The sequence below is a fragment of the Saccostrea echinata genome, unplaced genomic scaffold (genome assembly GCF_033153115.1).
Source record: "Saccostrea echinata isolate AGI-Se365-2 ecotype Australia unplaced genomic scaffold, CSIRO_AGI_Sech_v1 ptg000001l, whole genome shotgun sequence".
Taxonomy (NCBI): domain Eukaryota; kingdom Metazoa; phylum Mollusca; class Bivalvia; order Ostreida; family Ostreidae; genus Saccostrea; species Saccostrea echinata.
In genome coordinates, this window is record NW_026889750.1 from 4,373,453 (window position 1) to 4,388,975 (window position 15,523).

General features: G+C 35.6%; 1 protein-coding gene across 1 annotated transcript; it reads right to left on the reverse strand.

The window, feature by feature from the left end:
- Nucleotides 1-3,437: 3,437 nt before the first annotated feature.
- Nucleotides 3,438-7,785, reverse strand: LOC133181825 (neuronal acetylcholine receptor subunit alpha-6-like). The gene is made up of 6 exons (XM_061316452.1): nucleotides 7,749-7,785; nucleotides 7,460-7,635; nucleotides 6,816-6,860; nucleotides 6,543-6,652; nucleotides 4,834-5,327; nucleotides 3,438-3,748 (listed from the first exon to the last, which is right to left on the reverse strand). The coding sequence occupies exons 1-6, from the start codon at nucleotides 7,783-7,785 to the stop codon at nucleotides 3,438-3,440; spliced, it is 1,173 nt and encodes a 390-aa protein (XP_061172436.1).
- Between the last annotated feature and the right edge of the window lie 7,738 nt (nucleotides 7,786-15,523).

Consider the following 15,523-nt stretch of genomic DNA (forward strand, 5'->3'; position numbering starts at 1 on the left):
AAGTTTCGTAATGCATGTAGTTACTCAAACTAGTATGAAGCATGGAGGTCTTTTGAAATGCAAACTTCCCATACTGCAGTTTTTGTGTAGGAAGATGGTCGAACAACGCGAGCAAAATACCTATTGGTCAACAATTAAGACAATGAAAAAATCAAATCTCAGTTATGACAGAATTTTCTATGATATTTCGTTTAACATTAACGTATTCTTTATGTACAATCACCACAATTTGCAACAATCTCACAAAGATTGAAATTTTTTTGTCTGTGAAATAGCATACATACACCGAAAAATGCTCAATTCTTCAAATTACAACACAATTTTTCCATATGAATGGGTCTTTCCTCCATTTTTTTTTTTTTGAAAGTATGCGTAAAAATATACATTCACCATGGAGCAAGGACCCACTATACCTTAAAATGACACTTTCATGACACAACATTCGTATTTTTCCGAGAAATGCTTGAAGTCCATTTAGTCAAGGGCCTTATCACAAACATAATTTAAATGCCAGTATTTGTTATGAGTGGCCTTCTTGAGAAAGTTGAAATTCAGGTATTTTATCTATTGGGTTCGAAGCCCCAAGAATACATTTTTTTTTTAAATCATAGAATGATTTTTTTTTCGAAAGAATTTTCCACTGAAAGTGTTGTTCGACATAATTTCTTACCTTTCAATCATAAGAACTTTATTCTAAATTCTAAATTCACAAATTAAATGACTTTTATACATTTCAATCTATAGGCGTTTTGCACGCTTTTGTTCGCCCATCTCCTTTCTTCACAAATCAGTAAAGCAAGTAAAACATACTATGGTTCATCTTTCTATTATTCAGTTTAAGATTTTGCGGAACATTGACACCTCACCTAAGTAAAACCCTAACTTTACGTGAGATGAACATGCATGTAATGCTATCCTTACTGTCGCTACATGTAATGGGGTGAGTTATGGGTTGGTTTCTCCTTCTTCAGGACTAAAATATTTCGTTTGCTCATTGACGGACTTGTATTAAAGTGAGATTTGTTAGAAAACACTTTACATATATATATATATATATATATATATATATATATATATATATATATATATATATATATATATATATATAATCACCTCGTTTTTTCTTTTTAACATCGGGCTTGATGCCATATGATGTTCTAGAAGTTTCCGTCAATATTAAGATCGGTGAATGACGAAAATAATTTGCACATTTCCCTTGTTATTCGGTAATCACAACTTATTTCTTTTATATCATTTAAATCAAGTTTTGATTGAATAATTCAGTGATGATGTTTCATGAAATAAATAAACGATTGCTTCTTTTCAGTTTCATTAAAAGTTGCCAGTAACTTAGATCCGCCAACCGGAACCGCCACCCTACTCACCTTTTTACTATTTCATGGCTGTTTATAGAAAATGAAAGTAGACTTTTAATTTAATATATGATACTTCCTATGCGAGTGAAATCTGATTATAGTCTACGGACATCATCTTGTATCTAGTGTATTCATAGAGGAGTTAGTATGAACTCTGGTGCAGCCGTTTCGGAGTTTATTTGCAAAATTTATTAATTTATATATATATATATATATATATATATATATATATATATATATATATAAATGGAGGACATTTTTTGTTTAATTTATCACTATATTACAATTTTAAATAGATAATGTCGAAATTTTATAATGATTATGTTGTTCGAAAAATAAAACTACACACATATTAATTTCATTACAAATTCAATCAATATAAAAAGTGCTTAGTACGAGGGGTTATCAAAAAGTTCGTGGCCTAGCGCCATAACGTTAAAACCGCTTTAGGTACATCAATGAATTTTAACAAATTCAGTAAGCAACATCTTTTCTATCTATAGAATAATCCATAAATCATACATTTTATTTTTCAATAAATTGTTAATGTTTTTGTAAGCACTGGTATGTCCAGGCGGCGCAACATCAAATATGACGTTTTTTCTACCCGAGTATAACTGAGAAATTAAAAAATCCTGTTATTTCAGGCATGTGGTACGACACAATTGTTCCGTAAAATTTGCAATTTTTACCCCATTCTGTAGGCTCAATGAAATTTTATCGTAAATTTTATATGGAGTGTCCAAAAAATAAGGACTTGAAAATGACGTCAAAAAAAGGAGGGGTTTCTTTTTCCGGCATTCTATAAAGTTTCGCACCTGGAAAAACTGGTATAGACCTAGGGAATGTTTAAACAGGCTACAGAAAAATAAGATGCATCCAGAGTTTTTTATAATGCCCAAAAAGATTCAAAGAGATGAAAGATGTACAGTTAATGTCGATTTGTAGTCAGGGTGTCAAAAGTCATTCACATCGAAAAGTGACGTTGATCAAGTGTGGTAGAAATTGAACTGCAACAAGCTTAGTATTCTGATATTATCAAGTGAGCCTCTTTCCCTATGAATAGATCCATTTACAATATCACATGCATTGAATTCAGCTGTTCATGACAGTGTAAAGTCATATAAACAAGACGGTCTTAAGTCCTTACTTAACTCCCGGTAATCTCATGAAGATAAGTGCATGTATGAGGTAGATAGAGCAGAGATTGAGAAACATTGACGTTGTCGGACGTCATGAAAGTAAAAGGCGACAGCGCCGGGTGATCATATAATGTCTTTTTTATTTCAGAATAATTTTGCAAATTATTAACGTATCAAGCTAAAATTTTCAACATTTCTTAAACTTTTGTTGTTTTATGTTTCTTATAAATTTTGTAAGCACAGACTACATAGTATTACTTTTATCGCACCAGTCCACGAACTTTTTGATAACCCCTCGTAGAATTAGCTTTTAATTCAATATCATAGGTTGATTAAAATTGCTTTAAGCATGTTGCAGCCTCTTTGGCTATAAATCCAATAATACTTAAGAACTGTTATTTTAATTAATTTATATATTAATTAGGAAACAATAGAGTTCAATATTATTTTTTATGAAATAACAAAACGATTCCTCAACACAAAAATTTCCCGGGTTAATGAGTTGTGTAATTGGTAACATTCAAGTGCCTCTCCGTCAGTTGTTAATTTACAAGTTCTTTGTAAATAGAGTCTGTCTCTAAAATGGTAGATATACCGCATGGAAATCGTTTATATGCCAAGCAAACCATCATTTGTCCAAAATAAACTAAACCTTCTTATCTGAAATTGACAAATAATTGTACGACATGAATTTACAATATCCCTTTCAGATTAATTACCATTGCTTCAATGGAAAGGCTTTTACCTGCTAATATTCAGAGATCTGAGGGTTTTTTTAAAATAAATATTTTGTAATGTTGCAAAAGACCAGAATGTTTATGCGATTGTAGGGTATCCGTTTGTCTGCTTTTCAAAATGCTACTCTGCATACATTTTTGGTCCGACTTCCAAAAACGGTTTCTCAAAATAGAACAATGTACTATAATGGTTTGGCACAACCTGTGGAAACTAATCGAGCGGTAATCATCACTAAATTTGCCATCAGAATAAGAATAAGGGATACGACAAATCCAATGCGGTTGAGGTATTTCACAGATCTAAGACCTGCACAAATGCATTTTATCTGTTTCTTTTTAGATTTTTCATCCTTTCGTTCGGCGTCCAAGGATAAGTCGTTGACCTCGGTCACGGTGACTTGTGATTGGCTAGGATTTTGTATGAGGTAAGCCGTGACGGAGGAGATGAATACAGATACGACTCCGCTCAGCATGTGAAGCATTATGACCACCTCTGTGGAAGAAATTATATACATGTTACAATGTAAATGTACTTGTAGTAAATTTTATAAGTAATATTTATCGTATCATGCGAAGTAGATTCCCGGAAAAAGTTTTCTTTTGTTTCCTTTTTTCGTATTAGGTCACTAAGTGTGTATTTATTTTTCTCACTGACTTTCTTTGAAAAATAAGCTCTCAATTATAGTGTCAAACTTTATATGAATTCACGTAAATATACAATGTAAAACTATCTATTGAAAATGTTGAAAACCTTCTAAAACACGCAAAAGAACACGAAGAATTTTGAGTTATCCGTCAAGGAGGAAAGGAAATATGGAATCTATAGTCAATGCCTTTGACTTTAGACTTTTTAACTGTAATAACACCTCGATTCGGCATTTTAAAATATAAAAGTCAATAGATGCAATTCTAACCAATAAATTTGTCTGGGGTGGAACATTCTAGGAATGTTTCCATTGTTTGGCCCGGTCGACTAATCAAGATTCATCACGTGCTTCAAAGTTCATTATCACCTTAATCACACTAAAAATAGATATATTTTTTTTACATTTTTACCTCACAGCTACTACAACACTACCTGTGGATTAAACTTGATACAAGTAAGGGTTTGCTTACTTCATGGAACCACATGTAGAGTTAAATTTCGTTTTCATATTCTCCCTCACTCTTGTCGATCTGCCCTTCTAAGCAATAAACTAGCCAAGCTGTCTTCAAAATCTGATACTAAGAAATACATGTAGCTCAGAAGTCACATGAGATGCGATGCGGTTATGGAGGTATAACGCCAAGTTTTCCCGGAATGTTCATCAGGAGTAAGCTGGCTTACAAAGAAGTTAAGCTATGAAATCACTCGCGCGGTGATTTTTCATTTGTGTGAAAACCAAGGGAGATTAAACATAGATCAACTGCCATAACCATTGATCAAAATGTGTTCTGTTCTACAAGATAGTGCATATTATACAGGTCAGAAGTCTCGGTTCACTTTAGGTGAGTGGCAGTTGGGTAGATGGATGACCTTCAGATAGTTTGAGATGAAGAAGTTTTTTGTTGCTGACTGGCTGTCAGTCATAAACTTACCTAATGCAGGAACATAGGCAGATACTTCAGGTAGGTCACCATTTAACTGCAACAGGAAAACCATAAAGGAAAGAAAAAGAGACATTCCGAAGGAAATTTTTTCGCCGGCTTCACTTGGAATCACATATGAGACAAGTATTAAGACTGAGTGCATGAGAGCCGGGACCATGTACAGGATGGTTAAATACAGCGACCTCCGCTGGAGACAAAAGTAGACTTCCTGGCATGTATTGTTGATTTGGCTGTATTCCATAAGCCAATTAGGATTCCTGTCATAATCTTCTGCCATTTCTACGGAGATGATTTCTATGGCGACTTCGGACTTTGTGTAGACCTGTGATCCTATTTTGAAGTCACAAAGTTGATAATCAAAAGGAAAGTAGGCGGAGTCCATGCTGCAATGAGTGGTCAAAACTCCCGAAAACGTCGTACTGACCACGCCTGTTGATTGGACACGTGCCCTACTCAAATCTAATTCTTTATTACTTTCAATTCTACAAATTTAAAAATATGTCAGGTGAATTTGCTATTTGTAGATATGCTCAGTGAATGCTTTAATTAACACACATGTATGATGAATAAATGTTAATAATTACATGTATGTTTAAAGATCAAGGAATCGCTTTGTGAATTAAACTGAACACGAAACATTCATATTCTAGCCAGTTAACAGTGATTTATGCTGCATAATTTGCCCCATAGCATGTTTCAGCATTCGTATAGAAAACAAATCATAGTATGTACATGTAATTGAAAAATTGAAAGCCTCCTTGAATGGCGAGGTGATATTCACGTCATTTTGTTGTTTGTCAACGACGCCCAACAGTCCACACTGTCGATCAAAATGTACTAAAGTTTATGGTCAAGATAAAAATTAAACATTATTTAAGAAATTAGTTTTTCATATTTAAGAATCTATCAGAACAGATATATGGCTTGAGCACGTGATCGTTTTGCATGTAGTCCAAAGGGGATGCTCACTCCTCCATGGCACCTGATCCCACCTCTGATGTTTAGAGGTCCGTGTTTGCTCTGCTCCTATTTTGTATTGTTAAATGGACTTTTGAGCTTGAATACTGTTCGTTATCTCCATATATTTCATGGTATATGTAGATTTGATCAAGTACTAATCTGTATCTTTATCCCGATAGAAGATTAACAATACTTGTTTCTTTACCTTAGATATGTCATTTATCTTCAACAAATAATATGCACAGAAAAAACATGTAATCGTTAACCAATTAAATGCTTAAATTTTTCAGATCTCAATGGTATCAGTTGCACGTGGACCACCTATACGTCATCCGTTTATGACATTACAAGGAATGTATGGCCATGTGACAAACTGTATCTATACAGTGATAAATATTCGTTGCTCAATGTTATATATGGTAAACCATTTGAAAATGTAAATATCATATCTGAAATACTTGACTTTTTTCAAGATGAAGAAGACATGGGAATCTTCAGCAAGCTACGTACCAATAGATCACTATAAATGTCATTGTCTTAATTTATATCAAGCAAGAGGTCAGAAATCGAATTCGTGTCTTTGTATATAAAACTGACTATTAAATTTAATCACACTCCGACGAGAAAATCAGTCCTTAAAATCAAGAAATAAATCAGTCTACATATCTGTTTTATGTTGCATATCTAAAAAAAAAAAAAGTACATCCTATTCAAGATTCGTCAAGAAAAATGAATACCTCCCAAAAATGTTAATATCCGGGGTCCATATACTGGACGGGTCGACAACTAAACTTTCCAAATCTTCGTATGGACTGGAGTTCCAAGTCAAAAACTCATCCTTCCAGCTCTGCAAGTTCATCACTATTTGTTTATATTTATGATATTGGTTCTTACTATCATTACAAAATGCTATGTAACTTACATATTTTGGGATTGAAATTCTCGTCTTTTGCGTAAGCCTTCTTTTGATATCATTTGCATATATACATGTAAATATGTAAAACACTTACGACATGCATTGTAATTGCTTGAGAGAAGGAACTTTCTTTTTCATTCTAGAAAATATAAATGAAACATGGATTTACTCTTTTCGAATCTTCGCAAACCAAGTGTTTTGATCAACTAGCTCACTGTAAATGTTTAAATGGAAATTCTTGCTTTGCGAAAAAGAAGACATGCTACTTTCAGTTTCTTTGTAGTGATCAAATATTCACCACATGTGGTAAATCTTTCTTTTAAATCACCGCCTCCGTAAACCTCGTCAAGAGAGTTAACAAAGGCTGAAGAATCCTCATCAATAGTGAACGATCTAACACTTATAAAAAGAACTGCTCTAAAATCAGAGGATTTAACCAATTACATAGGAAATGAAATTTGTACTCAATTTTGGAGGAAATAAAATAAGGAATATGAATCTCACAAGCCTTGGCTTACTAATCAACCTGTATTTCTGTTATGAATACAGTTAAGATGTCAAAACATAAATAATTCGAAGTAGAAATGGTATGCAAGGTAAACCCAGGACTTTAAATCAAACCAAGAAATTACAACGCATCACAGTATATAAATGTCAAGTTAAATCTTTTTCAACAAAAACCTGCCAAGAGCTGTCGTATGATCGATACACTCACTTTGCAAATTGAGCAATACTCACTAATCCGATGATATGTATGTTGACCAGTCCAATCTGTACGTGCACTGTTTCGGTGGCGTTAAGGCGCGGTCGAACTGTCCTGTCATACATCCCAGAGGCCAGCAGATTCCGCTTTAGGTCTGTTTCTTTCAAACATAGGATGCCATGGATTCCTAAAAGAGAAAGACTATTTATATCTACATAAAGCATTACAGTGACTTGTAATTCTTTATTTATTCTTTCTATACATTGTAGAAATTTATTCTTTAAATTATGGACGATATATAAAACAATACATACATGTACTTACCCGTTAGTACTATCATCATGTAATCGTAACGCCTCATACCTAATTGCTTTCTGATTTACCACACTGGTTTTCCAATATTTCTCTATTTGAGTCACTGCCTTTATATTCATTAGTATGGCTGCCTAGTCCTTATCGTGAATAATGACTGTTATTCGTAAATCATCATATTTAACAATCGGGCAAATTCACCTCCCTCCACAAAGGAAATATAAAATCAAAAACTTTGCATCCATGATTATTTATGCACCTATCATATTTGAGTAATAGGCAAATAAACAAAATGACATTACTTTTATGTATTAGACGCTCACACAATGCATATTATGTCTATTATCGATATTGACAAGTACTTTAATTCTTAGTTCCTATTGCATGAGATAGATTTACTCCCCTCAGTTTTGAAAAAAAATCAGCTATCATTGCATATATCATTGTATATTTATTTATTTATTCAATATTCATCTTGTGCACATCATTGTACTGATGATTCACCTTGTTTTTAATACACTCCTTGAGAATCCACAGTGTAATGTATTTTCCTGATCATGTGGTCCTTCCACCTGACTCGCAACTCATGAGCATTAAGTTATGAGTATAGCCTTGAATTTTCATTTTCCGCCTTGCGCATGTTCAGACACAATCGAACAACTTTAAATATTGAAATCGCAAAAGTCGGAACTTGTTAATTCAGTCGAACAGTTGTCGGGTTTCATCAGTTTTCTCTGGAGAACTTACGAGTTGAGTTCCTATTGTAGCTGGAAAGTGATGGGGACAAGTTTAAATTTTCCTAGTAAAGTGAATTTTTGGGAGAACTTTAACTTTTACATGTTTTACACACAGAAGATGGGTTTTTCCACTCAACATTCCAATTAATATGAAACAGGCTTTATACAATTCCACAGCTCCATTCATTTAGAGAACACACTCCTCTTTTTAGAATATCTTCAATTTTTCGTAATTAATCACTTGCGCCAGTAGATTTCATATACGATTTATGAATTCTAACTTTACTTCTCCGTTCTCTTGAAACGTGTAACCGGTACATGCATTTTACATGCTACTTTTTGTTTTCGTTTGTATATGCTACATATCAGACAAGGTAAAGGAATTACGATAACAGCACATTAAACATAATGACACCTACATGTATCAAGACACACGGTAGAAACATTTTACATCCAACATGGAAGAAATGTATAATTTATAACTGTCTCCCTGTATATAATGGCAGGTAATGTCTGTAGTGCCGTAACTTCATATGCTACTATGGCATTTTAATTAGTTCAGAGAAGTTTCTACAAATTGTGCACAGAAATATTTTGCAGGTAGCCTTATCCTAGCCTCATTCACATTCTGTGGCTTCTACTATGATGCATATCAGCACATGATTTTACGTCACCTCAACTTTTTGGTGCGACGACAACTGGCGAAACCAAAGGCTTTCTCAGGGTTTGAGCTACTGGAGTAATAGTTTTCTCGAAAACACTAACTGTACTTCTCAAAGGTCACTTGACTATCCAGACCTGGAACTCCTTGGTTTGATTCTTGAACTGCACTGACATCGCTGACATTTTGGTCTATTTTCAGAACACCGAGTTTCATTGCCGTTTTCCTTCGAAGAAGAGCTTTTCCTACTCCGTAAATAACAAATACATCTGCCTTTGTTTTAATTCCACTTACTTTAAACACAACATTAAACTTCCAAGTCACTTCATTTGGTTCAACGTTTTCATTGGGATACCGTTTGCTTTCCATTTTAGTTGATTGACAAACAATGCTTTTTTTATTCTATTTCTCCCACAAGTCTTTGTCTATTACATTGCAACTTGAACCGGAATCAACAATCATAAATTGCCGCTTCCCTTTTTCATTTTCACGTGACCGTTACGGTAGCTCAGTCTGTAGAGCGCTCGCTTCGTGATCGGAAGGTCGTATGTTCGAATCACGGCCGCGACTGACCTAATTCGATAAAAATAGGTAGCAACTGTTCCTTTGCCAAGCGCTTGGAACTTTGAAGTGAAAGTTACGGATCTTTCGGATGAGACCTTAAAAACCGAGGCCCCGTGTCACGATAAAGAACCATCACTGCTCAATGGCCCTGAGTGCCGAATAAAGGTCTAAATTTGAAGCCCTTCACCGGTATACGGTGACGTCTCTATTTGAGCAAAAAATTCTCGAACGGGACGTAAAATAACATTCAATCAATCATTTTCACGTGGTTGACCTACCGGTCACGGTAGCCTAGTGGTAGAGCGGTCGCTTCGAGATCAGGAGGCCCAGGTTCGAATCTCGTTCGCCGCGCCGCGTCAAACCTTAGATGCAAACATAGGTAGTAGGTGTTCCTTCGCCAAGCGCCCAGCACTAGAAGGGAAATACACGGGTCTTTTGGATGAGATCTTAAAAAACCGAGGTCCCGTGTACGGTAGGCGTTGGCACAATAAAGAACCCTCACTGCTCAATGGCCCTGAGTGCCGAGTAAAGGTTTAAATTTGAAACCCTTCACCGGCATACAGTGACGTCTCTATATGAGTGAAAAATTCTCGAATGGGACGTTATACAACATACAAACAAACATGGTTTACCTCGTTCCCTCCTTCCATTCTGCTCGCCTGAATTTAACTAGATTTAAATGTTTTTGCAATCTCTTGTAATTTATTTAATGTCAAGTCTTTACCTTTTCTAGTAATTTCCTCCACAACTGATTTGAAACACATTTATTCAACGACTTAGTCGCTAATACTCTCCTCGTTGTTGGGGAAATCACAAAACTAAGATATTTCACGTTGTCGCGTATCAAATTGATCTATTGTTTCATAGTTTCCATTGATAAGTGGCTAATTCCTCTTGATGCATGCCATTCGTACGAAACATTGTCCTTTAGGCTGAAATATTGATCGAGCGTTTTCATAGATACTGAATACACATCGTATCCAATTTCCGTATTTAACTCCGGTACGGTCAAGGTACAAAAATTGTCCTGCTTGAGTTCCATCGCAATGTAAGAGTAAAGATTTCTGTGGGGTATTCTTAACTCTTTTCCCGAATTGAAAATTCAAACGCTCTGCACCATTTCTTTCAACGTTGTCCTATGTTGGCCGGGTCTTAATGACAGTCAAAATTTGGGATTCTACCTAAATTTATCAAACTTTGCATAAAAAATAATATTCTTTTCGCCCATTTGCAATGCCTATTGAATGTAATCAACAGATGATATCAGATATAACCATTAAACAATCCGATACACTTTCAATTCCGTGTTGCTACACATACTCCCATTTATTGTATGTCTTTGACCTCAGAACTCGCATCTGGTATGTCGTGGAACTCCGACAGTTTAATTATTCCTCTTTGAAATCATGTAAATCTATTATACATCTATCATACACTTATCCACAGGCTGCGAATGGAATATCTTTTTTATCGAACACGCGATAGGAACTATTCTTCGAATGTTTGGCTTCGGGGAATAGTTTCTAGCAAGGGTTTAATGAGAGAGATATCCCCACTAACAGCCAGTGAATAAGCGTTTTTTACACTTGCTATATTATAATTTCTGAGGGTTGGAGAGCACATTTTATATCCGACGGTATAGCTTTGCTAACTCTTCAGTGTTGGAGAAGTCGCCAACCAATCATATTGCAGAAAATCAAAATTGGCGTCAAAAGATGAATGAAAATTTTCCGAGGGGTGGATAACACAAACTATCCCCGGGATATAGCTTTGCGAAACGGTAATATTTTCAGGGCTACGTAATATAGCTACTTTACCTTCTTAACTTTACATATGAAACATTTTAACAGAAGTACCGGGTGTAATAAACACATGTACACTTATATTGTTTTATTTGTTATACTATGATAGTGTTAAATTATATACATTACCACAGTTTAGATCAGAATTCAATTAAACATTATACAGAGCAGAAGTGTTTTTTCCAAGTAAACAAAGTACAGAACAGATGTGTTTTCCTAACTTCAGGCTACCAACCCAAAACATTCTCGACATTGGTGCCTTGTCCATTGGTATAGTATAAACAGACTGGAAATGGATGATTGTGTTAAAATTGAAGGCAATACGTCCCAGTCAGGGTAGTGCTATTAAAAGAATTCTTAAAAAAATTCCTGAATCAGAAGATGAAATTTCAGAGAACGAAATGGTGAAAATACTGCAAGAGAAAGAGGATCCACTGGAGAAGAAAAACACTGACATTCGTCCATTATTATGCAAAAGATAAGAGATACAAAGTGAAATTAAGGAATCAGATAGGTATTTGTTAGATTTAAGGCTCGGGTTACGACAATTTATGAAGCATGCATTGTCTAACAAGACACAGTTTGTCCCTACTCACGTGTACGAGAACGTTCATTCTTCTTCTCCTGTCAATTTAAACATAAACACACCTCAGGTCATTCCTAGTAATGACTCTTCCCAGCTTAGTTTAGGAAGCAAAAAGATTGAAAATCATAAACTTCCAAAATAAAACTCGCCTTTATTCTCTCCAAATTCACTTGAATGGCAAACTTTCTGGGACTGTTTTGAAACAAGTATCCATAGCAACAATAGCCTTTCTATTTCTAATGAAGAGAAATTCAGCTACCGTAGAACATTGCTTTGTGGGGAGGCCAACTAAATTGTTTCAGAATTTACTTTAACAAATACCGAATAAGACATGCCGCACGCGTTTTATCGGAGGGATACGAACCCACAAAAAAGTAACAAATTCACTTATGCAGAAGTTGATGGATCTTCCAGCTCCAAGTAATATCCCGAATGTGAGAGTATAGATAACAGAATTGAGACGTAAAGAAGCAGTCTGGAGTCGCTTGGTTCATACTCAGACAAATATTCATCATTACAGGGTACCTGTGATCCTAAAAAAAATCCCACAAGAATTCTTGCAAGAAATCAGTCGTTAAAATGGAGATGACCACTGGAATATACTACACCCTGCAAGTCAATCATATAGGAACTCTGTATATGACATGACTAACTTCAACAACATTAATTACGGTGAATCAAATATCACTTCGTTACATAACCAGAGCCAATGCACGGAGGAGGTCAGGAATCTTTGCATATACGAGGGGTTATCAAAAAGTTCGTGGACTAGCGTGATAAAATTAAAACCGCTTTAGGTACATCAATGAATTTTTACACATTTAGTTAGCATCATCCTTTCTATCTATAGAATAAACCATAAATCATAATTTTTATTTTTTTAATAAAATGTTAGTGTTTTTGTAAGCAAAGGTATGTCCAGGCGGCGCAACCTCTAATATGACGTTTTTTCCTACCTGAGTGTAACTGAGAAAAACTCTTTAGATATGAGTATTTGTCATCAGAAAATCTCGTTAATTCAGGCATGTGGTATGACACATTTGTTCAGTAAAATTTGGAATTTTTACCCCATTCTGTAATTTCTATGAAATTTTATCGTAAATTTTATATGGAGTGTCCAAACAATTATGGGCTTGAAAATAACGTCAAAAGGGGGGAGGGGTTTCTTTTTCAAACACTCTATAGAGTTTCGGTCCTGGAAAAACTGGTATTGACCTAAGGAATGTTTAAACTGGCTACAGAAAAATAAAATGCATCCAGAGTACTTGTTTTTTAATGCCTAAAAAGATTCAGAGAGATGAAATATGCACAGCTAGTGTCGATTTGTAGTCAGGGTGTCAAAAGTCAGTCACGTCGAAAAGTGACGTTGATCATGTGTGGTAGAAATTGAACTCCAACAAGCTAAGTATTCTGGCATAATCAAGTGAGGATCTTTCCCCATATAAAGATCCATTTACAATATTATATGCATTGAAAACAGCTGCTCATGACATTGTAAATTCATATAAATAAGACGGGTTTAAGTCCTAACTTAACTCCAGGTAATCTCATCAAGATAAGTGTATGAGGTAGAGAGAGCGGACATTAAGAAACAATGACGTTAAGCGGACGTCATGACACTAAACGGCGACAGCGCCGGGTGATCACATAAAGTCTTTTTAATTTTAGAATAATTTGGCAAATTATCAACTTATCAAGCTAAAATTTTCAACATTTCTTAAACTTTTGTTGTTTTATGTTCCGCATAAATTTTGTAAGCAAAGACTACATATTATTAATGTTATCGCGTCAGTCCACGAACTTTTTGATAACCCCTCGTATATATAGAAAAAAGGGTCCCAAATGGAAGGGAAAATATATGCAGTTTTTGCAATGAAACCACAGTCCAAAAACAGTACCCTTGTCCAGAAGAGGAGAATGGAGAAAATCGAGAAGGAAAAGTAGATCTAATTGACTTAGCAGACACAAAGTGACGGATTGCATAAGCAGACACAAAGTGACAGATTGCAAATCCTTGAAAACATGCAAAAAGTATAATTGACGTCACCACACTAGTACACGACAGGAGAATGCAGTGGAAGCACATGTGCAACAACAGAAGGCCAAGGTATCACCAACCTCATCAGGCGTTGTTAGGCTGCATTCTGCTTCATCCAGATTTTCTCAAGAATTACTAAAGGCATGCAGTTGTGACAGAGGTTCAGTCCACGAGTTGAGCAGAATGTCAAGCAAACAACATGTTTAATGAGGGATAACAACAATCATTTATCAGACAAATTTGCATCTGAACTTCAACTGGAGATAACTAAAAAAACATGTACTTGTGTTGCAGGACTTTGATCGAAGAAAATCGCATTGCTTCATTTAGAGTTCAACTGATCATCATCGTCGAAAGAAATCAACACTTACCAGTTGGTGTACTTCTTGTTCCACAGATTGGTGTTCCGATTCAAACCCATTCAACAGAAATAAAACAACTACCACATCTAGGTCAGTTGAAACTTGCACATGCCGATCCAAGTTATCACTCATTTGTAATAGAAATCCTCTGGAGCAGATTACTTTGGGGACTTTATCATTAATCATGGTTCCAATTGTTTGTTTTTATTGTTTGTATGTTGTTTAACGTCCCTCTCGAGAATTTTTCACTCATATGGAGACGCCACCACTTGCCGGTGGAGAGCTCCAAATTTTGTCCTATGCTCGGCACTTACGGCCATTGAGCAGTGAGGGATCTTTATCGTACCAGCACCTACTGCTACACGGGACCTCGGTTTATACGGTCTCATCCGAAGGACCGGTCTCCACTTCCCACAGTGGGATTCGAACCCGCGACGTAAGGATCAACTCCTTACTTCGTGACTCTAGAGCAGACGCTCTAACCACTGCGCCACGCGGGCGACGTTTCCAATTGTAAAATACATGTACCTACCACAACCAATTTAATTGTTTGAGTGAAGGAACTTTCCTTTTCATTCTAGGAAATATAAATAAAGTATAAATACTGTTTATGCCCCCGTAATCGAAGATTCGGGGGTATATAGTTTTTGCCTGTCCGTCCATCTGTCTGTTTTCTCTGTCCGCAAAAACTTTAACCTTGTCCATAACTTTTGATTGGTTGGAGCTATGGCTTTCATATTTCACATGTATATTCCTTGTGACAAGGCCTTCATTTGTGTACCATCATATTTGACCTTGACCTTGGCGTTTGACCCATTTTTTCAAAATAAATTCTAACTGTAACCTTGGCCATACCTTTTGACCCATTCTACTGTGTCGCAGTAGGTGCTCGCACGAAAAAGATCCCTCACTGTTCAATGGCCCTGAGTGCCGAGTATAGGTAAAAAATTTGCAGCTCTCCACCGGCAAGTGGTGGCGTCTCCATTTGGGTGAAAAATTCTCGAGAGGGACGTTAAACAATAAAAACAAACAAACAA